We start from the raw sequence: 24428 nt of genomic DNA, 5'->3' as shown, positions 1-24428 counted from the left end.
TCAAAGGGGACTTGCATCATCCCCAGAAGAACGGCAAAGCCCAGATGAGCCTGACATGGCTGTGGAGGAATGAGGAGCCTCTCCACAAGACACACACAAACCAAAGCACACATATGACATTGGGTGACTTCACTGTTGACCCCCACAATCCAAAGCTCTGGTCATGTCCACAGCTCTCCACAAAAAACACCATCATCAACAGATTTTCTTCACAAATACCTGCATTTAAAGCTGCTTACAAGGTCCGATGAACACGGACTCAAAAGTAGCACATGACACAGCAGAATTGTGGCATGGAAAACACTCCCCACCTCAGGACTCACCACTGTGAGACAACCAGGATCTGTGGTCTGCAAAATGCCCCAAGGCCATGTGACAAGGCTGTCCCGCCCCTCCAGAACCTGCATAAAAGCTGGCCCAGAGCCTCTCTCCCTCACACACTTCTCCTCAAGCCTTCTCCTCCTGCTCCTGCCAACAACCAGGTGAGCCTCAAGTCCCTGACCCTCCTGCACCTGCACCTGTGGCCCCTCTCTTCCAGCACGGTCAGCACCAGCCTCAGCAGCCCTCAACCCTCCTCACAGCCCGACAACAGCCTCCACACTCCATCACCATTCAAACCCCAACACCCCTGCCCTACCTCACACTCTCTCTTCCAGGCACCCTCCACACCACACCCATGGCCTGTTACAACCGCTGCAGTCCCTGCGGACCCACCCCGCTGGCCAACAGCTGCAACGAGCCCTGTGCCCTGCAATGCCAGGATTCCCGCGTCATCATCAACCCTTCCCCTGTGCTGGTCACCCTGCCAGGACCCATCATGACCTCCTTCCCCCAGAACACCGCCGTCGGATCCACCTCCTCCGCTGCTCTGGGCACTGAGCTCAATGCCCAGGGACAGCCCATCTCTGGCGGATTTGGTGGCTTTGGCCTTGGCTACGGCCTGGGAGGCCTGGGCTGCTATGGCAGAAGGGGCTATGCCTCCATCTGCTAAGGGCCCTCAGCACCACCCCTGACACCTCCAGCTCTGCCCTCTGCCAACAGCACCTCCTGCAAGTAAAGCACCTCAGCTGATGGTCTTTCTACTTCTATCTCACACCTGATTCCTTCAGCTTCTTCTTTCCCATCATTCTTTCTCTTCAATAAATTTTTCTTGCACCACAATGTGAGTTGCTTTCGGCTATTTTTGTATTCCAAAGGTCTCACATCCTCATCCTGTGCAATGCCAGCACTCAACCATTATGTTTGATGGAAAGGGCCCAACGTACCTTTCTTAGCAAACGCATCCCCACCAGGAACAACCAACACTGACATGGGAAACTGGGGAGAAGGGAGACCTTCCTGAACATGACTCAAGGCCATCACCTCATCTACCAAAGGCTTTGACACAGTAATTATCACCTGGGCACTGCTCTGACAATGTCACTCTAAGCCAGCATGCACCTGAAAAATTCTCCTCCCAGTAGCAGTCTTGAGTCCTCCTCATGAACACAGGAATAACATCACGCACTTGGGCAGGAACTCCACAGTGCAAATGCTTCTATCCCCCTTGCTTAAGCAGGCCCATCACAGGCAGGATTTCTGGGATTATGGCCAGTTCAGTTTTGGACCTCCAAGAAAAGGGACCAGATTGTCTCTTCCACTCTGAGACCATCCACACACACTGAAAAATACCTACTTTGTATGTCAATGGAATTCCATTGATTTTCACTGGTGCACGTGCCCCCTTTCTCTTTTCTGCTCTGCTGCGAACAGCTGGGTTCCCATACACTGGTGACACCTCCCTGCCCAGTCCTGTCTCCTCAGAGTCCCAGCTCTCTCAGCCTCTCATCTAGCAAGGATCCACCAGGCCCTTAATTATCTGGTGACCTTCAACTTGTCTTTGTCCACTACCCCCTTGTGCTTCTTCACCTGTCAAGGCCAGAACTGTCCACACTACCTCACACAGGATCTCACCAGCGCTATAAAAAGAGGAAGTGCCACCTTCCACAATTTCATGGCAGCAATTTCAGAAATCTGTCTTGGACACAGGTGATGCCCCACCTAAGTAATTCCCCACTGCAACTTTCTGGTCTGTCTTCTCCAGCAGCACCACAATGTCTGGCTCACAAAAACCACATTTCAGACTCTCTGTCCACAGCATTATACAGAGACAATTGCAATTCCTGTCCAGATGCACAACTTCTCATTTCTCTTGCTTGAAATTTGGGAGTTTTTATTAACCCTTAGTCTTGAGGTCCTTCTGAATGGTGGAATAGCCAAGAAGTGCCTCAGACAATCCAACACCTGCCCGCTCGCTGAAGGGGCAACTCTCCCACTGTCGAGAAGGAATAGAAGAATCCAGCCACTCAAACGTGGCACAGATGCAAAGCCCAGATCAGCCTGAGTGACCTGCAATAGTTTGGGGCCCCTCTTCACAACACACCCACAAATCCAAACCCCTGAGTTCCATTGGATGACTACACTGATGACACCCCAGTTCTCAAAACCTTGGCCATGTCTTCAGTACCCTTTGGAATTCGTCATCAACACCAGACTTTGGTTTCAAATGCTCACATTTTAAAGGAGGAATGGCCGTGATGGAAGGGGCAGCTCCTCATGCACAGCTCAGCTGCAAAGCCCAAACCAGCCTGACATAACTGCGGTGGAATGGGGCTCCTCTTCATAACACACCCACAAACAAAAGCACAGAAGTGCCATAAAATGACCTCAGAGATGACACCCATAGTATTCCTTGGGCATTTCTTGTATATTTTTGTTCCTCTGACACACATCTTCCAAGCAGACCCTCCCAAATAGCCATACAAGTACCCCAAAAGCTAACAACAAGGTCAGATGGAAATGGCCTCAAGAGCAGGACATGACACTGAAGGATTGGGAAAAGGAAAACATTCCCCACATGAACACTAAGAAGTCCATGCCAGACAAAAACAATGTAACAATTTCTGTACAAGTACCACTAGAGTAGAATAATGTCAACACTTGTCCTTTGAAAAATAAATATCCATCGTTCCTCCAACTGCTCCTCAAGTCTACTTACCTTGTACCACTTTTCCTTTCCAGGTTTGACTCAGAGCCCAGCAATGGGACCCCACAGTGTGAATGTGCGGGGCCCAGTTCAGATGACTGCTACAGATGAACCAACACAAGACATTGGACAGCAGGGGAAGTCTCACAGGGATTGTTCGCCCATATCCAGCAGGAAAGGCCTGGCATAGAGACAGGTTTAGAATGTCAGCAATGGGGCAGGGAGGGATAGAACATGATGGAAGGGGACACGCATCATCCCCAGAAGAACGGCAAAGCCCAGATGAGCTTGACATGGCTGTGAGGGAATGTACACCCTCTCCACAGGACACCCACAAACCACAGCACACCCGGACCAGGGGATGACTTCACTGTTGACACCCCACTGTCCAAAGCTCTGATCACATCTACAGCCCTCTACAAGAAACATTTCATCAACAGACTTTGGTCTGTAATACCTGTATTTAAAGCTGCCACCAAGGCCAGATGGACATGGACTCAAAAGTAGAAGATGACACAGCAGAGTTGTGGGATGGAAAACACTCCCCACATCAGCACTCACCACTCTGAATCAACCAGGAACTGTGGCCTGCAAAATGTCCCAAGGCCATGGGACAAGGCTGTCCCGCCCCTCCAGAACCAGCATAAAAGCCGGCCCAGAGCCTCTCGTCCTCACACACTTCTCCACAAGCCTTCTCTTCCTGCTCCTGTCGACAACAAGGTGAGCCTCAAGCCCGCAAACCTCCTGCTCCTGCACACTTCTCTCCTTACTCCCCCACGCCTCTACCCTGCCTCATCCCTCTCTCTCTTCCAGGCACCCTCCACACCACACCCATGGCCTGCAACAACCTCTGCAGTCCCTGCGGACCCACCCCGCTGGCCAACAGCTGCAACGAGCCCTGTGCCCTGCAATGCCAGGATTCCCGCGTCATCATCAACCCTTCCCCTGTGCTGGTCACCCTGCCAGGACCCATCATGACCTCCTTCCCCCAGAACACCGCCGTCGGATCCACCTCCTCCGCTGCTCTGGGCACTGAGCTCAATGCCCAGGGACAGCCCATCTCTGGCGGATTTGGTGGCTTTGGCCTTGGCTACGGCCTGGGAGGCCTGGGCTGCTATGGCAGAAGGGGCTATGGCTCCATCTGCTAAGGGCCCTCAGCTCTGGCCTCTGCCAACAGCTCCTGCAAGCAAAGTGCCTCACCTGATGGTTTCTCTACTGGTACCTCACACCTGAATCCTTCAGCTTCTTCTTTCTCCGCATTCTTTCAATTCAATAAATTTTTCCTGCATCACAACCTGAGTTGTTTCATCTTCTATCTAAATTCCAATGGTCTCACACCCTCACCCTGTGCAATGTCACCACTCATGCATTATGTGGGGTTGAAAGAGAGCAAAGAACATTTCTTAGCAAATATGTCCCCACCAGAATATCCTACACTGACATGGACAACAAGGGAGAGTAGTTGACCTTCCAGAACATGACACAAGGCCATCACCTCATCTACCAAAGGCTTGGACAAAACAATTCTCTCTTGGGCACTGCTCTGACAAAGTCACTCTAAGCCAGTATACACTTGGAAAATTCTCAGAAGCACTCTTGAGTCTAGCCTGTGAAAAGAGGAATAACATCTTGTATTAGGGCAGGAACTGCTGAGTGAAAATTATTCATCCCCCTTGCCCAATGAGGCCCAACAGGAGCAGGATTTCCAGGATTCTGGCCAGTTCAGTTTTGGAATTCCAAGAAGAAGGATCTCATTGCCTCTTACATCTGGGACCATCCACACACACTGAAAAATTCTTGCTTCCTTTGCCCATGGAATTCCATCTATTTTCACTTGTGCAAGTGCCCTCTTTCCCTCCATGTGTGCAGTGCTGAGAACAGCTGGGCTCCCACACACTGGTGACACATCCCTGCCCAGCCTTGTCTCCTCAGAGTCCCAGCTCTCACAGCCTCTCCTCTAGCAAAGATCCACCTGGCACTTAAAGTATCTGGTGGCCCTCGACAGGTCTTTGTCCACTACCCACTTGTGCTTCTTCCCTTGTTGAGGCCAGAAGTGTCTATATCACTCCACATCTGATCTGATTCAGTGCTCTAAAGAGGGAAAGGGCTACCCGTCAAGACTTCAGGTTGAAAAATTTCTGAAATCTGTCTTGGACACAAGTGACGCGGATTGAAGTAATTCCCCACTGCGACCTGCGGCTCACTCTGTTCTCTATCAGCACAACACGGTCCTGCCCACAAAAGCCACTTTTCAAACTCTGAGCCCACAACATTATCCAGGGCCCAGTGCAATTCTTGTCCACATGCAGAACTTCACATTTCTCTTGTTTGAACCTTGGGAAGTTCCCTTAAAACCTTAGTCTCAAGGTCCTTCTTACCAGTGGAACGGCCAAGTGGGGCCTCAGTCACACCAACATCTGAAAGTGCACTGAAGGGAAAACTCTCCAACTGCCCACATGGAATGGAAGAGTCCAGGTGGTCACACCTGGCACAGATGCAAAGCCCAGACGAGCCTGACTGATCTAGGATAGTTTGAGGACCCTCTTCCTAACACATCCACAAACCCAAAACTATGAGTTCCATGGGATGACCTCACTGATGACACCCCACCTCTCCAAATCTTGGTCATGTCTTCAGTCCCCTTTGACGCACACATCAACACCTGCCCTTGGTTTCAAATAGTCACACTATAAAGGAGGAATGACCACAATGGAAGGAGCAGCTCCTCATGCACAGCACAGTACAAAGGCCACACCAGCCTGACATGGCTGCAGTGGAATGGGGACCCTCTTCACAGCACACCCAAAAATTAAACAACACGAATGCTACAGAATGACCTCACTGATGACACCCATATTTTTCTTAGGCTTCTGTTGTACATTTGGGCTTTTCTGACACACATCTTCCAAACAAATCCTCTCAAATACCAACTCTCACTTTAAAGCTGACACCAAGGTCAGACGGACACTTCCTCAAGAGAAGGACATGACACTGCACAATTGTGTGCAGGAAAACATTCCCCACATGATGACCTGCAAAGCTGTGTCAGAAAAAATTGATATTATGGCTTCAATTCAGGTACCTCTAGAGAGTAACAAGGTCAACTCACTTTTTCTGAAAAGTGAATGTCTATAGCTACATCAGTTGCCCCTCAAACAAGTTCTTCCCCTTATCCTTCACCAGCTATGGATGGACCAGCACAAGACCTTGGGTTGTATGGGAAGCATGTCTGAATAAGAGGAATTGCTTCCCATCTTTAGTGGGAAAGTCCTGAACTATAGGTGTGTTTAGAAATTTTGCAATATGGTCGGGAGACAGAAAATGTGATGAACGGGAGCTGTCACCTGTCACCCCCAGAAGAGCTGCAAAGCCCAAACCAGCCTGATGCGGCTGTGGCAGAAGGAGGTCCCTCTTCACCACACACCCACAAAACCACAGGACACCATTGCCACAATGATGACAACCCATCTCTCCAAAGCTTTGGTCACATCTTCAGCCCTCCCAGAGAAACAATGTCAACCACAGCCTTTGGTCTAATACCTTCATTTAAAAGACACTGCCAAGGTCAAGTCCTCAAGAGCAGGATATGACAATGCAGACTTGTGGGGAGCAAAATACTCCCCACCTCAGCACTCAAGAGGCCTACAAAATGCCCTGAGGGCATGGGGCAAGGCTGTCCCACCCCTCCAGAACCAGCATAAAAGCCATCCCAGAGCCTCTCTCCCTCACACACTCCTCCTCAAGCCTTCTCCTCCTGCTCCTGCCTATAACCAGGTGAGCCTCAATCCCCTGACCCTCCTGCTCCTGCACCCCTGGCCCCTCTCTTCCCACACACCCAGTCCCAGCCGCCCTCATGCTGCCCACAGCTCCACAACAGCTTCCACACTCCATCGCTGCCCCTTGCTGCCCCATGCCACAGCCCGGCCTCACCCTCCTCTCTTCCAGGCACCCTCCACACCACACCCATGGCCTGCTACAACCGCTGCAGTCTCTGCGGACCCACCCCGCTGGCCAACAGCTGCAACGAGCCCTGTGCCCTGCAATGCCAGGATTCCCGCGTCATCATCAACCCTTCCCCTGTGCTGGTCACCCTGCCAGGACCCATCATGACCTCCTTCCCCCAGAACACCGCCGTTGGATCCACCTCCTCCGCTGCTCTGGGCACTGAGCTCAATGCCCAGGGACAGTCCATCTCTGGCGGATTTGGCTTTGGCCTTGGCTACGGCCTGGGAGGCCTGGGCTGCTATGGCAGAAGGGGCTATGGCTCCATCTGCTAAGGGCCCTCAGCACCACCCCTGACACCACCAGCTCTGCCCTCTGCCAACAGCACCTGCAACCAAAGCATCTGGACTGATGGCCTCTATACTTGCATCTCACACATGATTCCTTCAGCTTCTTCTTTCTCACTATTATTTCACTTCAATAAATTTTTCTTGCACCACAACCTGAGTTGCTTTCTGCTATATTTGTATTTCAAAGGTCTCACATCCTCATCCTGTGCAATGCCAGCACTCAAACATTATGCTTGATGGAAATGGAGCAAAGAACATTTCTTGGCAAACTCGTCCCCACCAGGAACAAGCAACACTGACATGGGAAAGAGGGGAGAGGGGAGACCTTCCAGAACATGACACAAGGCCATCACCTCATCCACCAAAGGCTTTGACACAGTAATTATCACCTGGGCACTGCTCTTACAATGTCACGCTATGCCGGCACACACTTGAAAAATTCTCTTCTAAGCAACACTCTTGAGTCCTCCCCATGAACAGAGGAATAACATCATGCACATGGGCATGAACTCCACAGTGCAAATGCTTCCATCCCCCTTGCTCCAGCAGGCCCAGCAGAGTCAGGATTTCCAGGATTATGTCCAGTTCAGTTTTGGACCTCCAAGAAAAGGGACCAGATTGTCTCTTCCACTCTGGGACCATCTGCACACACTGAAAAATACCTACTTTGCATGTCCATGGAATTCCATTGATTTTTACTGGTGCACGTGCCCCCTTTCTCTTCATTTCTGCTGTGCTGAGAACAGCTGGGTTCCCATACACTAGTGACACCTCCCTGCCCAGTCTTGTCTCCTCAGAGTCCCAGCTCTCTCAGCCTTTCTTCTAGCAAGGATCCGCCAGGCCCTTTAAGTATCTGGTGGCTCTCAATTGGTCTTTGTCCACTACCCTCTTGTGCTTCTTCAGCTGTTGAGGCCAGAACTGTCCACATGGCTCCACTTCCAATCCCACCAGTGCTCTAAAGAGAGGAAGGACTACCTTTCACAAATTCATGGCAACAATTTTCTGAAATCTGTCTTGGACACAGGTGATGCTTCTCTGAAGTAATGCCCAACTGCAACCTCCTGGTCTACCTGTTCTCAATCAGCACCACAGGGTCCTGCTCACAAAACCCACTTTTCAGACTCTCAGTCCACAGCATGACCCAGGACCCAGTGCAATTCCTGTCCAGATGCACAACTTCTCATTTCCCTTGCTTGAAATTTGGGGGATTTGATCAACCCTTGGTCTCAAAGTCCTTCTGACTGGTGGAACAGCCAAGTGGTGGCTAAGACAAACCAATATCTTACAGCTCGCTGAAAGGGGCAACTCTCCCACTGCTGACAAGGAATGGAAGAGTCCAGACACCCACACCTGGCACAGATGCAAAGCCCAGATCAGCCTGACACAAATGGGATATTTTGGGATCCCTCTAAATAACACACCCATAAACTCAAAACCATGAGCTCTAAAGGCTCACATCACTGACGACACCCCACCTCTCTCAAAATCTTGGTCACGTCTTCAGTCCTCTTTGACACACACCATCAACATCAACCTTTGGTTTCAAATACTCACACTATAAAGGAGGAATGACCACGATGGAAGGGGCAGCTCCTCATGCACAGCACAGCTAAAAGCCCAAACCAGCCTGACATGGCTACAATCAGGAATGGGGTCCCTCTTCAAAATGTACCCAGAAATTAAACCACAAAAGTGGCATAAAATTATCTCACTGATGACATTCATATTTTTCTTAGGCTTTTGTTGTATATTTTGGTTTTTCTGACACACATCTTCCAAGCAAAGCATCCCAAATATCCACACACTTAAAAGCTGACACCAGGGTCAAATGGACACGGCCTCAAGAGCAGGACATGACACTGAAGGACTGTAGGAAGGAAAACACTTCCCACAGCAACACTAAAAAGCTCATGCCAGACAAACATGATAGTACAAATTCTGTTCAAGTACCTCTAGAGTATAATAAGGTCTACCCACACTCTTTCAAAAATAAATGTCCACAGTTCCTTCAACTGCTCCTCAAGTCTTTTTCTTGGCCTTCACCAGTTTTCCTTTCTAGATTTCACTCCAGGCCCAGGAATGAGATCCCAGAGCAAGAACTTGCTGGGCCCAGTTGAGATGAGTGCTACGGAAGAACCAACACAAGACACTGGACAGCAGGGGCAGCATCACAGGGATTAGTTTCCTACACCCAGCAGGAAAGCCCAGGAATATTAATAGGTTTAGAATGTTGGCAATGGAATGGGGGGGGAGAGATCATGATTGAAGGGGAAACACCTCATGCCCAGAAGAGCTGCAAAGCCCAGGTGAGCCTGACGTGGCTGTGATAGAATGAGGACTCCCTCCACAAGACACGCACAAACCACAGCACACCAGGGACATTGGGTGACTTCACTGTTGACACCCCATTGTCCAAAGCTCAGGTCATGTCCACACCCCTGGTCACATCCACAGCGCTCCACAAAAAACATCTTCATCAACAGCCCTTGGTCTCTAATACTTGCATTTAAAACTGCTGACAATGTCAAATGGACATGGACTCAAAAATAGGACCTGACACAGCAGAGCTGTGGGATGGAAAACACTCCCCACCTCAGGACTCACCACTCTGAGCCAGCCAGGAACTGTGGCCTGCAAAATGCCCCAAGGCCATGGGACAAGGCTGTCCCACCCCTCTAGAACAAGAATAAAAGACAGCCCAGAACCTCACTCCCTCACACGCTTCTCCTCAAGCCTTCTCCTCCTGCTCCTGCCGACAACAAGGTGAGCCTCAAGCCCGCAAACCTCCTGCTCCTGCACACTTCTCTCCTTGCTCCCCCATGCCTCTACCCTGCCTCATCCCTCTCTCTCTTCCAGGCACCCTCCACACCACACCCATGGCCTGCAACAGCCTCTGCAGTCCCTGCGGACCCACCCCGCTGGCCAACAGCTGCAACGAGCCCTGTGCCCTGCAATGCCAGGATTCCCGCGTCATCATCGACCCTTCCCCTGTGCTGGTCACCCTGCCAGGACCCATCATGACCTCCTTCCCCCAGAACACCGCCGTCGGATCCACCTCCTCCGCTGCTCTGGGCACTGAGCTCAGTGTGCAGGGACAGCCCATCTCTGGCGGATTTGGCTTTGGCCTTGGCTACGGCCTGGGAGGCCTGGGCTGCTATGGCAGAAGGGGCTATGGCTCCATCTGCTAAGGGCCCTCAGCACCACTCCTGACACCACCAGCTCTGCCCTTTGCCAACAGCTCCCACAACTAAAGCGCCTTGGCTCATATTTGCCCTACTTGCATCTCACCCTGGATCCCTTCAAGTCCTCTCTCTCGCCTTTTAATTATTTTGCCTCAATAAAGATTTCCTGCATCAAAGCCTCACGTCTCCTCTTCATTTTGAATTTCCAAACTCTCACACCCTCACCCATGGGCTGGATGGCAAAGGGGCACAACGCCTTCCTAAACAAGTAGAAACCCAACAGTAACAACAAAGACTGGAACAGGAAGCAGGGTTGAATTGTGACCATACAGAACATGACAAAAATCACATCTTCTGCCATACCAAAGGTTTTGACACAACAATGCTCTCCTGCTCATTGCTCTGGTTAAGTCCCTCCATGAAAGCATGTGCTTGACAACATCTCCTCCCATCAGAACACTCGAACCACACAAACAATCACAATGTAATCCACTCTCAGAGAAACTCACGAGGTGCTGCAAGCTCTTCCATCCCCTCTGCTCAAGGAAGATTACCCAAGGAAGGATTTCCAGAACCATGGACACTTCAGCTTTTCATCTCTCTGGACAGAGAGACTCCTGCACCTCTATCAATCTGTGACCATTCTCACAATCAAAAAGGCTTGTCTGCTCTGTCCATGGAATCCCATCTGTTTTCATTGGTGCCGTCACTGACTCGTAACAACCCCACATCCAGCCTTGTCGCCTAGAAGTCACAGCTCTCCAAGTCCTCTCTGAAAAATCCTCCAGCCATTTAAATATCTTGGTGGCTCTCAACTGGCCTTGCTTCACTTAGTCTGGGGGCCTCCTCCCATGGGGACCCCAGACCAGCTCACACTGACTCACATCATTTTTGAGGATGTCGAACAGTTTTGGCCTCATGAATACGACTCTTGAGTTATTTCATTTGAAGTTTGACTCAACCTTGACTTTGGATCACAAAGTCCCAGGTCATGTTGTTTCAATAATTTATAAATGGAGCAGCCCACCTCACTGATCCTTTACACCACCGGTACATCCTTGCATAGTCTGCAATGATATAGGGAGGAGACAGTGCCAAGACATTGGTAAGAGGGGGAGGTAAACGGCAGCCATGGCTCCCTCATCACCCACAGCACAGTTTTTTCTTTCTGCATGTAACACAGAGGACACTAAGACATGATTTTGCCCTCCAAAATCAACTCTAACTCGTCCTCATCACCTTGTATGACCCGCACATGGGAATGCTTTGTAGGGAAAAATTGTCCCACCCTTGTCTGCAAGAACAACGTCCCTGGAAATCCATGGGCAAGGTGGGAGGGAGTAAATGCCCTGGAAGGGGCAGGACCTAAAGCCTGGCACAGCCACAAAACCCAGAGCAGCCTGACAGAGCTGAAAAGAATTGGGGTCCCTCTCTCAAATGCAGCCACAAACCAAAGCACTCTTGTCCATTGGATGACCTAATTGATGACATCCCAATTTTCATACGCATTTGGGCTTTATTTTGGTTTCTCTGACACGCACCTTCCAAGCAAATCCTGCCAAATACCAACTCTCACTTTAAAGCTGCTGCCACTGTTAGATGGACTCGAGCACAAGAGCAGGACATGGAATTGCAGAGTTGCAGGAAGGAAAACAGTCCCCAGCTCATGACTACCCAGACTAGGCTAGGAAACACTGATGTTATGATTTTCATTCAGATACCTTGAGAGAGTAAAAAGGTCAATTCATTTCTTCTGAAAATTAAATGCACTCAAGTTTTCCAACTGCTCCTCACATTTCATCTTCTTATCCTGCAGAAGATTTATATTCCAGGTGTCACTCAGCGCCCAGTAATGGGATCCCAAAGTGTGATCATGCGTGGCCCAGCGCAGACAAGCGCTACGGATGAACCAACAAAGATATAGGAGAGCAGGGGAGGCATCACAGGGACTGATCTCCTATATGCAGCAGGAAAGGCCTGGAATAGAGACAGGTTTAGAATGCTGGCAACGAGACAGGGTGGGAGAGAATGAAATGGAAGAGGACACTCATCATGCCCAGAAGAGCTACAAACCCACATGAGCCTGATGTGGCTATGGGGGAATGAGGACCCTCTCCACAAGACACCCACAAACCAAAGCGCACATGGGACATTGGGTGACTTCACTGTTGACATCCCACTGCTTGAAACTTTGGTCATGTCCACAGCTCTCCACAAAACACATCTTCATCAACAAACATTGGTCTCTAAAACTCGCATTTAAAAGCAGCCAGCAATGCCATATGAACACAGACTCAAAAGTAGTACATGACACAGCAGAGTTGAGGGATTTAACACATTCCCCACCTCAGAACTCACCACTGATTCAATGAGGAACTTAGGCCTGAAAATGCCGCAAGGCCAAGGGACAAGACTGTCCCGCCCATCCAGAACCAGCATAAAAGCCAGCCCAGAGCCTCTCTCCCTCATACACTTCTCCTCAAGCCTTCAGCTCCTGCTCGTGCTGACAACCAGGTGAGCCTCACTCCCCTGACCCTCCTGCTCCTGCACCCCTGGCCCCCCTCTGACAGTACGCTAGGCCCCAGACTCAGCAGCCTTCATGCCTCCCCACAGCTCCACAACCGCCTCCACAGTCCTTTACTGCCCCTTGCTCCACCATGCCCCTGCCCTGCCTCACCCTTCTCTCTTCCAGGCACCCTCCACACCACACCCATGGCCTGCTACAACCGCTGCAGTCCCTGTGGACCCACCCCGCTGGCCAACAGCTGCAACGAGCCCTGTGCCCTGCAATGCCAGGATTCCCGCGTCATCATCAACCCTTCCCCTGTGATGGTCACCCTGCCAGGACCCATCATGACCTCCTTCCCCCAGAACACCGCCGTCGGATCCACCTCCTCCGCTGCTCTGGGCACTGAGCTCAATGCCCAGGGACAGCCCATCTCTGGCGGATTTGGCTTTGGCCTTGGCTACGGCCTGGGAGGCCTGGGCTGCTATGGCACAAGGGGCTATGGCTCCATCTGCTAAGGGGCCCTCAGCACCACCCTTGACACCACCAGCTCTGCCCTCTGCCAACAGCTCCTGCAATCAAAGCACCTCAGCTGATGGCGTTTCTACTTGTACCTCACACCTGTTTCCTCATTTTCTTCTTTCTCAGCATTCTTTCACTTCAATAAATTTTTCTTGAATCACAATCTTAGTTGCTTCCTGTTCTTTTTGAATTCCAATGGTCTCACATCCTCACCCTGTGCAATGCCAGCACTCAACCATTATGTGGGATGGAAAGGGAGCAAAGAACATTTCTTAGCAAATATGTCCCCACCAGGAACAACCAACGCTCACAAGGGAAACAGGGGAGAGTTGGGCACTTTCCAGAACATGACACAAGGCCATCACCTCATCCACCAAAGGCTTGGACACAACAATTCTCTCCTGGGCGCTGCTCTGACCAGGTCACTCTATGTCAGCATACACTTGAAATATTCTCTTCCCAGTAGCACTCTTGAATTCTCCCCGTGAACAGAGGTACAAGAGCATCCACTTGGGCATGAAATCTGGAGAGCAAGTGCTTCCATCCCCTCTGCTCAGGCAGGCTCTGCAGGAGAACAATTTCCAGGATTAGGGCCAGTTCAGTTTGGACCCCCAAGAAGAAGAACCATTGTCTCTTGATCATCCACTTATACTGAAAAATTCTCCTTTCCTTTACCTCTGGTATTCACTTATTGTCACTGGTACACATGCCTTCTTTCCCGTCAAGTGTGCAGTGCTGAGAACAGCTGGGCTCCCACACACTGGTGACTCCATTTGTTCCGCCTTGTCTCCTCAGAGTCCCAGCTCTCTTAGTGTGTCTTCTAGCAAGGACCCACCAGGCCCTTAATTATCTGGTGGCTCTCAACCGATCTTTGTCCACCACCCCCTTGTTCTTCTTCACCTGTGGAGGCCAGAACTGTCCACACCAACCCACATGGGATTTGACCAGTACTCTAAAGAGAGGAAGGGCCACCTCTCCTGATTTCATGGGAACCATTTTCTGAAATCTGTGTTGGATGGAGGTGATGCACCATTGAAGTAATTCCCCAATGCAATCTTCTGGTCTCTGTTCTCCACCAGCACCACAGGGTCCTGCTCACAAAAGCCACATTTCAGGCTCCCTGCCCACAGCATTATCCAGGGCCTAGTGCAATTCCGGACCAGATAGACAACTTCAAATATTCCTTGCTTGAAATTTGGGAGATTTGATTAACTCTTAGTCTTGAGGTCCTTCTGACTGACGGAACAGCCAACTGTGGCCTCAGACACATCAACATCTGCCAGCTCGCTGAAGGGTCAACTCTCCCGCTGCTGGCAAGGAATGGAAAAGTACAGGCACTCACACCTGGCACAGATGCAAAGCCCAAATCAGTCTGACACACCTGGCTTAGTTTGGGGCCCTGTCAAAAAACACACCCATAAACTCAAAACCAGAGTTCCATTGGATGACCTCACTGATGACACCCCACCTCTGCAAATCTTGGTCACGTCTTCAGTCCTCTTTGACACACACCATCAACACCAGCCTTTGCTGTCAAATACTCACACTATAAAGGAGGAATGACCGCAATGGCAGGAGCAGCTCCTCAGGCACAGCACAGTTACAAAGGTCACACCAGCCTGACATGGCTGCAGTGGAATGGGGCAAATCTTCAAAACACACCCACAAAATAAACCACAGAAAGGCCTTTAAAAACCCTCACTGATGACAACCATATTGTTCTTACTATTTTGTTGTATATTCTGCTTTCTCTGACACACATCATCCATGCCAATGCTCCCCAATATCAAGTCGCAAATTAAAGCAGACACCAAGAAGAGATGCACATGCGCTCAAGAGCCATCACAGGGCAGATTTGCGGCAAGAAATACTATCCTCACCTCATGACTTGTAAAACTGTTTATGAGAAAACTGATATGATAAACCTAGATGTCGTAGCTCTAGAGAGTAACAAGGTCAACTCACTTTTTCTGAAAGCTAAATGTATACAGTTCCTTCAACTGCTCCTCATGCCTTCTTATCCAGCACCAAATTTCCCTTTCCAGGTTGCATTCTGATCACAGCAATGGGACCCCACAGTGTGACCTTGTTAGGCCCAGTTATTCCAGCGCTATGCATGAACCAGCACAAGACGTTGGACAGTAGGGGAGGTGTCACAGGGATTGTTCTCCCATAACCAGCAGGACAGGCCTGGCATGGAGACAGGTTTAGAATGCTGGCAACGAGACAGGCTGGGAGAGAATGACATGGAAGGCGACACTCATCACCTCCTGAAGAGTTGCAAAGCCCAAATGAGCCTGACATGGCTGTGAGGGTATGAGGACCTTCTTGACAATACACCCAAAAACCACAGCACACCAGGGTCAGGGGGTGGCTTCATGGTTGATGCCCCATGGTCCAAAGTTCTGGTCACGTCCACAGCCCTCCACAATAAACATCACAATCAACAGACTTTGTTCTCTAATACCTGTATTTAAAGCTGCTGCCAATGTCAGATGAACGTGGACTCAGAGACAGAACATGACACAGCAGAGTTGTGGGATGCAAAACTCTCCCCACCTCAGGACTCACCGCTCTGAGCCAGCCAGGAACTGTGGCCTGCAAAATGCCTCAAGGCCATGGGACAAAGCTGTCCCGCCCCTCCAGAACCAGCATAAAAGACAGCCCAGAGCCTCTCTCCCTCACACACTTCTCCTTAAGCCTTCTCCTCCTGCCGACAGCAAGGTGAGGCTAGAGCCCGCAAACCTCCTGCTCCTGCACACTTCTCTCCTTGCTCTCCCATGCCTCTACCCTGCCTCATCCCTCTCTCTCTTCCAGGCACCCTCCACACCACACCCATGGCCTGCTACAACCGCTGCAGTCCCTGCGGACCCACCCCGCTGGCCAACAGCTGCAACGAGCCCTGTGCCCTGCAATGCCAGGATTCCCGCGTCATCATCGACCCTTCCCCTGTGATGGTCACCCTGCCAGGACCCATCATGACCTCGTTCCCCCAGAACACCGCCGTCGGATCCACCTCCTCCGCTGCTCTGGGCACTGAGCTCAATGCCCAGGGACAGCCCATCTCTGGCGGATTTGGCTTTGGCCTTGGCTACGGCCTGGGAGGCCTGGGCTGCTATGGCACAAGGGGCGGCTACATCTGTTAAGGGCCCTCAGTACCACCCCTGACACCACCAGCTCTGCCCTCTGCCAACAGCTCCTGCAACCAAAGCACCTCAGCTGATGCTCACTCTACTTGCACCTCACTCTGGATCCATTCAAGTTCTCTCCCTTGCCTTTTAATTCTTTTGCTACAATAAACTTTTCCTGCATCAAAGACTCACTTGTCTCTTCCTTTTCAATTCCAAAGCCCTTACATCCTCACCCATGGCAGGCAAAGGGGCACAACACCTTCCTAAACAAGTAGAACCTCAATGGTAACAACCATAACTGGCACAGGAGGCTTGAAGTTGAACTGGCTTGAAGTTGAAGGGTGAAGGGTGACCCTTCAGTATATGAGAAACACACATCATCTTCCATTCCAAAGGCTTGGACACAACAAAGCTCTCCTGCTCGGTGCTCTGACAAAGACTTTCTAGGCCAGCATAGCCTTGACATGATCTCCTCCCATTAGAACTCTCAAACCACACAAACAATCACAATAACATCCACTCTCAGACAAATTCGGGAAGCGCTGCAAGGGCTTCCATCCTCTCTGATCAAGGATGGGAACCCAGAGAAACATTTGCAGAACCATGGACAGGTCAGGTTGTCATCTCCCCGGCAGAGAGAAACTCCTGCACCTCTTCCACTCTGTGACCACCGCCACATTAAAGAACGGCTTGTCTGCTCTGTCCATGGAATTCCATCTGTTTTCATTTTGCCGTTGCCAACTTCTAAAAACCCAGCATCCAGCCTTGTCTCCTGGAAGTCCCAGCTCTCTCAGTCCCTTGTGACAAATCCTCCAAAAATCTTGGTGGCCCTGAACTGGCCTTGATTCACTAAGCCTGTGGTCCCCCTCCCCTGTGGACCCCAAACCTGCTCACACCAACTCACATCGTTTTAGAGGATGTTGAACACTTTTGGCCTCATGGATACGACAATTGAGCCGCTTCATTTGTCAATCTGACTCCAGCTGGACAATTGGATCACAAGGCCCCAGATCAGGTTGATTAAATATTGTATGAATACAGCAACCCACCTCACTGACCCTTTACACCACCTGTACATCCTTGCATAGTCTGCAATGGTGCAGTAGGTGACACTGCCAAGACATTGCTGAGAGGTGGAGGTAAACACCAGCCATGGCTCCCTCAGCATCCACAGCAAGATTTTTTTTTCTGTATGTAACACAGAGGTCACTAAGACAGGATTTTGCCTTCCAAATCAACTCCAACTGTTCCTCATCACCCTGTATGACCGGCATTAGGAAATGCTTTGCAGAGGAAAAATTGTCTCAACCTTGTCTGCAGGAAAAAGGTCCCTGAAAATCCATGGGCAAGGTGGGAGGGAGTAAATGCCCTGGAAGGGGCAGGACCTAATGCCCAGCACAGCCACAAAGCCCAGAGCAGCCTGACAGGGATGTAATGGAATGGGGTCCCTCCCTCAAATGCAGCCACAAACCAAAGAACCCCTGTCCCATGTGTTGACCTCATTGTGGACATCCCAAGTTTCCTAGGTATTTGTGGTTTATTCTGGTTTCTCTGACACGCACTTTCCAAGCAAATCCTCCCAAATACCAACTCTCACTTTAAAGCTGCTGCCAAGGTCAGATGGACTCGAGCACAAAAGCAGGACATGGAAATGTAGAGTTACAGGAAGAAAAAGAGTCCCCAGCTCATGGCTCATCAGCCTGGGCCAGGTAAGACTGACATTATGGTTTACATTCATGTACCTTGAGAAAGTAAAAAGGTCAACACATTTCTTCTGAAAATTGAACATATCCAGGTCACTCAAGTGCTCCACAGACATCATCTGCTGATCCTTCACAAGATTTCATTTCTAAGTGTCACTCAGAGTCCAGCAATGGAACCCCACAGTGTGACCAAGCTAGGGCAAGCTGAGATGAGCACCACTGATGAATAAAACCCAAGACATTACAGGGCCTGACAAGAGTCCCCAAACCATAGGGATTGTTTTCTCACATCCAGCTGGAAAGGCATAGAGACAGGTTTAGAATGGTGGCAATGGGACAGGGAAAAAATGTGGATGATGGAAGGGGACACACATCGTCCCCAGAAGAACTGCAAAGCCCAGATGAGCTTGACGTGGTTGTGAAGGACTGAGGAGCCTCTCCACAAGACACCCACAAACCACAGCACAACACGGCCATTGGGTCACTTTACTGGTGACACCCACTTGCCAAATCTGACATCCACAGCCCTCCACAAAAACATCTTCATCAAGTGCCCTTGGTCTCTAATGCTTACATTTAAAAGTTGCTGACAATGTCATAAGAGCAGGGACTCAAAAGTAAGACATGACACAGCAGAGTTGTGGGATGGAAAACATTCCCCACTGGAGGATTCACCAATCTGAGACAACCAGGAACTGTGGCCTGCAAAATGTCCCAAGGTCATGGGACAAGGCTGTCCCACCCCTCCAGAACCAGCATAAAAGCCAGCCCAGAGCCTCTCTCCCTCACACACTTCTCCTCAAGCCTTCTCCTCCTGCAGACAACAAGGTGAGTCGAAAGACCCTAACCCTCCTGCTCCTGCACCCCTGGCCCTTCTCTTCCAGCACGCTCAGCCCCAGCCTCAGCAGCCCTCACACCTCCCCACAGCCCCACTACAGCCTCCACACTCCCTCACTCTTCTACAGCATTGCCCCACACTCTCCCACACCCTTGTCCTAACTCACCCTTTCTCTTCCAGGCACCCTCCACACCACACCCATGGCCTGCTACAACCGCTGCAGTCCCTGCGGACCCACCCCGCTGGCCAACAGCTGCAACGAGCCCTGTGCCCTGCAATGCCAGGATTCCCGCGTCATCATCAACCCTTCCCCTGTGATGGTCACCCTGCCAGGACCCATCATGACCTCCTTCCCCCAGAACACCGCCGTCGGATCCACCTCCTCCGCTGCTCTGGGCACTGAGCTCAATGCCCAGGGACAGCCCATCTCTGGCGGATTTGGCTTTGGCCTTGGCTACGGCCTGGGAGGCCTGGGCTGCTATGGCAGAAGGGGCTATGGCTCCATCTGCTAAGGGCCCTCAGCACCACCCCTGACACCACCAGCTCTGGCCTCTGCCAACAGCTCCTGCAACCAAAGCACCTCAGCTGATGGTCACTCTACTTGCACCTCACTCTGGATCCATTCAAGTTCTCTCCCTTGCCTTTCAATTCTTTTGTCTCAATAAACTTTTCCTGCATCAAAGACTCACTTGTCTCTTCCTTTTCAATTCCAAAGCCCTTACATCCTCACCCATGGCAGGCAAAGGGGCACAACACCTTCCTAAACAAGTAGAACCTCAATGGTAACAACCATAACTGGCACAGGAGGCTTGAAGTTGAACTGGCTTGAAGTCGAAGGGTGAAGGGTGACCCTTCAGTATATGAGAATCACACATCTTCCATTCCAAAGGCTTGGACACAACAAAGCTCTCCTGCTCGGTGCTCTGACAAAGACTTTCTAGGCCAGCATAGCCTTGACATGATCTCCTCCCATTAGAACTCTCAAACCACACAAACAATCACAATAACATCCACTCTCAGAGAAATTCGGGAAGCACTGCAAGGGCTTCCATCCTCTCTGATCAAGGAAAGGAACCCAGAGAAACATTTGCAGAACCATGGACAGGTCACGTTGTCATCTTCCCGGCAGAGAGAAACTCCTCCACCTCTTCCACTCTGTGACCACCGCCACATTAAAGAACGGCTTGTCTGCTCTGTCCATGGAATTCCATCTGTTTTCATTTTGCCATTGCCAACTTCTAAAAACCCAGCATCCAGCCTTGTCTCCTGGAAGTCCCAGCTCTCTCAGTCCCTTCTGAAAAATCCTCCAAAAATCTTGGTGGCCCTGAACTGACCTTGATTCACTAAGTCTGTGGTCCCCCTCCCCTGTGCACCCCGAACCTGCTCACACCAACTCACATCGTTTTAGAGGATGGTGAACACTCCTGGTCTCATGGATACGACAATTGAGCCGCTTCATTTGTCAAGCTGACTCCAGCTGGACAATTGGATCACAAGGCCCCAGATCAGGTTGATTAAATATTATATGAATACAGCAACCCACCACACTGACCCTTTACACCACCTGTACATCCTTGCATAGTCTGCAATGGTGCAGTAGGTGACACTGCCAAGACATTGCTGAGAGGTGGAGGTAAACACCAGTCATGGCTCCCTCAGCATCCACAGCAATATTTTTTTTTTCTGTATGTAACACAGAGGTCACTAAGATAGGATTTTGCCTTCCAAATCAACTCCAACTGTTCCTCATCAGCCTGTATGACCTGCATTAGGAAATGCTTTGTAGGGGAAAAATTGTCCCATCCTTGTTGGCAGGAACAAGGTCCCTGAAAATCCATGGGCAAGGTGGGAGGGAGTAAATGCCCTGGAAGGGGCAGGACCTAATGCCCAGCACAGCCACAAAGCCCAGAGCAGCCTGACAGGGCTGTAAAGGAATGGGGTCTCCCTCCCTCAAATGCAGCCACAAACCCAAGAACCCCTGTCCCATGCGTTGACCTCATTGTTGACATCCCAAGTTTCCCAGGTATTTGTGGTTTATTCTGGTTTCTCTGACACGCACCTTCCAAGCAAATCCTCCCAAATACCAACTCTCACTTTAAAGATGCTGCCAAGGTCAGATGGACTCGAGCACAAAAGCAGGACATGGAAATGTAGAGTTACAGGAAGAAAAAGAGTCCCCAGCTCATGGCTCATCAGCCTGGGCCAGGTAAGACTGACCTTATGATTTACATTCATGTACCTTCAGAAAGTAAAAAGGTCAACACATTTCTTCTGAAAATGGAATGTATCCAGGTCATTCAAATGCTCCACAGACATCATCTTCTGATCCTTCACAAGATTTCATTTCTAAGTGTCACTCAGAGTCCAACAATGGAACTCCACAGTGTGACCAAGCTATGGCAAGCTGAGATGAGTACTACTGATGAATAAAACCCAAGACATTACAGGGCCTGACAAGAGTCCCCAAACCATAGGGATTGTTTTCTCACATCCAGCTGGAAAGGCATGGCATAGAGACAGGTTTAGAATGGTGGCAATGGGACAGGGAGGGAGAAAATGTGGATGATGGAGGTGGACACACATCATCCCCAGAAGAACTGCAAAGCCCAGATGAGCTTGACGTGGTTGTGAGGGACTGAGGAGCCTCTCCACAAGACACCCACAAACCACAGCACAACACGACCATTGGGTCACTTTACTGGTGACACCCACTCGCCAAATCTGACATCCACAGCCCTCCACAAAAACATCTTCATCAAATGCCCTTGGTCTCTAATACTTGCATTTAAAAGCTGCTGACAATGTAATAAGAACAGGGACTCAAAAGGAAGACATGACACAGCAGAGTTGTGGGATGGAAAACATTCCCCACTGGAGGATTCACCACTCTGAGCCAGCCAGGAACTGTGGCCTGCAAAATGCCCCAAGGTCATGGGACAAGGCTGTCCCACCCCTCCAGAACCAGCATAAAAGCCAGCCCAGAGCCTCTCTCCCTCACACACTTCTCCTCAAGCCTTCTCCTCCTGCAGACAACAAGGTGAGTCGAAAGACCCTAACCCTCCTGCTCCTGCACCCCTGGCCCTTCTCTTCCAGCACGTTCAGCCTCAGCCTCTGCAGCCCTCACACCTCCACACAGCCACACAACAGCCTCCAAACTCCCCCACCCTGCTGATACTCCTCTCCTTGCTCTCCCACACCGCTAACCTTCCTCATCCTCTCTCTTCCAGGCACCCTCCACACCACACCCATGGCCTGCTACAACCGCTGCAGTCCCTGCGGACCCACCCCGCTGGCCAACAGCTGCAACGAGCCCTGTGCCCTGCAATGCCAGGATTCCTGCGTCATCATCGACCCTTCCCCTGTGATGGTCACCCTGCCAGGACCCATCATGACCTCCTTCCCCCAGAACACCGCCGTTGGATCCACCTCCTCCGCTGCCGTGGGCACTGAGCTCAGTGTGCAGGGACAGCCCATCTCTGGCGGATTTGGCTTTGGCCTTGGCTACGGCCTGGGAGGCCTGGGCTGCTATGGCAGAAGGGGCGGCTACATCTCCTAAGGGCCCTCAGCACCACCCCTGACACCACCAGCTCTGCCCTCTGCCAACAGCTCCTGCAACCAAAGCATCTGGGCTGATGGCCTCTCTACTTGCATCTCACACCTGATTCCTTCAGCTTCTTCTTTCTCAGTATTATTTCACTTCAATAAAGTTCTCTTGCATCACAACCTGAGTTGCTTTCTCTTCTTTTTGAATTCCAAATATGTCACATCCTCACCCTGTGCAATACCAGCACTCAACCATTATGTGAGATTGAAAGGGAGCAAGGAACATTTCTTAGCAAATATGTCCCCACCAAAAACAACCAACGCTGACATGGGAAACAAGGGAGAGGGGAGACCTTCCTGAACATGACGCAAGGCCATCACCTCCTCTTCCAAAAGCCTTGACTCAATAATCCCCTCCTGGGCACTGCTCTGCCAAATTCAATCTATGCCAGCATACACTTGAGAAATTATCTTTAGAAGCACTCTTGTTTCCACCCCATGAACAGAGGAATAACATCATGCGCTTAGGCAGGAATTCCAGAGTCAAAGTGCTTCCATCCCCTCTGCTCAAGCAGGTCCAGCAGGAACAGGATTTCCAGGACTGTGGCCAGATCAGTTTTGGACCTTCAAGAAGAGGGACCCCAGTGCCTCTTACACTCTGAGACCATCTACACGCACTAAAAATTCTTGCTTCCTTTGCCCATGGAATTCACTTTATATTCAAATATGCACGTGCCTTCTATTCCTTCAAGTGTGCATACCTGAGAACAGCATGGCTCTCACACACTGGTGACACATCACTGCCCATCCTTGTCTCCTCAGTCCTAGTTCTCTCTGTCTCTCTTCTAGCAAGGAGCCACTGGGCTTTTAATTATCTGGCGGCCCTCAACAGCTCTTTGTCCACTACCCCCTTGTGCTTCTTCACCTATGGAAGCCAGAACTGTCCACATCACCACACACCGGCTCTCACCCATGCTCTAAAGAGAGGAAGGGCCACCTCTCCTGACTTCATGGCAACAATTTCCACAAATCTGTCCGGGGCACAGGTGATGCTCCACTGAAGTAATTCCCCACCACAGCCAGCTGCTCATTCTTTTCTCCATCAGCACCACTGGGTCCTGTTCAGAAAAGTCACTTTTCAGACTCTCTGCCCACAGCATGACCCAGGGGCAAGTCCTGTCCAGATGCGAACTTCTCATTTCCCTTGTTTGAACCTTGGAAGATTCCTTTAATCCTTAGTCTCGAGGTCCTTCTGACCAGTGGAATGGCCAATTGAGGCCTCAGACATGCCATCATCTGCCAGCTCCCTGAAGGGGCAAATCTCCAACTGCTGACAAGGAATGGAAGAGTCCAGGCACTCACACCTGGAAAAGATGCAAAGCCCAGACCTGCCTGACACAGCTGGGCTACTTTGGGATCCCTCTAAGCAACACACCCAATAAACTGAAAACCATGAGTTCCTGGATGACCTCACTGATGACACCCCACCTCTCCAAATCTTGGTCACATCTTAAGTCCCCTTTGACACACACCATCAACACCTGTCCTTGGTTTCAAATACTCTCACTATGAAGGAGGAATGACCACAATGGAAGGGGCAGCTCCTCATGCACAGCACAGGTACAAAGGCCACACCAGCCTGACATGGCTGCAGTGGAATGGGGACCCTCTTCACAGCACACCCAC

At 50.6% G+C, this 24428-nt stretch overlaps 4 protein-coding genes and 4 pseudogenes across 4 annotated transcripts; all 8 read left to right on the top strand.

Annotated features, from left to right (window-relative positions):
- Positions 1–357: 357 nt before the first annotated feature.
- On the top strand, positions 358–991 carry LOC131085438 (feather beta keratin-like; annotated as a pseudogene).
- Positions 992–3620: 2629 nt separating this feature from the next.
- Positions 3621–4173, top strand: LOC131090168 (feather beta keratin-like; annotated as a pseudogene).
- A 2501-nt stretch (positions 4174–6674) lies between these two features.
- On the top strand, positions 6675–7302 carry LOC131094199 (feather beta keratin-like; annotated as a pseudogene).
- Positions 7303–10166: 2864 nt separating this feature from the next.
- Positions 10167–10505, top strand: LOC131090882 (feather beta keratin-like). The gene has a single exon (XM_058036535.1). It carries the CDS (start codon positions 10194–10196, stop codon positions 10503–10505), a length of 312 nt encoding a protein of 103 aa, XP_057892518.1. The 5' UTR covers positions 10167–10193.
- A 2383-nt stretch (positions 10506–12888) lies between these two features.
- LOC131090596 (feather beta keratin-like) lies at positions 12889–13523 on the top strand. The gene is made up of 2 exons (XM_058036071.1): positions 12889–13009; positions 13189–13523. The coding sequence occupies exons 1-2, from the start codon at positions 12889–12891 to the stop codon at positions 13521–13523; spliced, it is 456 nt and encodes a 151-aa protein (XP_057892054.1).
- A 2609-nt stretch (positions 13524–16132) lies between these two features.
- Positions 16133–16673, top strand: LOC131089667 (feather beta keratin-like; annotated as a pseudogene).
- Positions 16674–19070: 2397 nt separating this feature from the next.
- Positions 19071–19711, top strand: LOC131085383 (feather beta keratin-like). Its single transcript, XM_058027489.1, has 2 exons — positions 19071–19173; positions 19359–19711. Exons 1-2 carry the CDS (start codon positions 19071–19073, stop codon positions 19709–19711), a joined length of 456 nt encoding a protein of 151 aa, XP_057883472.1.
- A 2406-nt stretch (positions 19712–22117) lies between these two features.
- On the top strand, positions 22118–22755 carry LOC131085327 (feather beta keratin-like). Its single transcript, XM_058027363.1, has 2 exons — positions 22118–22212; positions 22398–22755. The coding sequence occupies exons 1-2, from the start codon at positions 22118–22120 to the stop codon at positions 22753–22755; spliced, it is 453 nt and encodes a 150-aa protein (XP_057883346.1).
- The last annotated feature ends 1673 nt before the right edge of the window (positions 22756–24428 follow it).

The sequence above is a fragment of the Melospiza georgiana genome, chromosome 1, assembly GCF_028018845.1.
Source record: "Melospiza georgiana isolate bMelGeo1 chromosome 1, bMelGeo1.pri, whole genome shotgun sequence".
Lineage (NCBI taxonomy): Eukaryota > Metazoa > Chordata > Aves > Passeriformes > Passerellidae > Melospiza > Melospiza georgiana.
The sequence above is the reverse complement of the archived record's forward strand: the minus strand, read 5'-3'. Positions and strand labels throughout refer to the sequence as shown.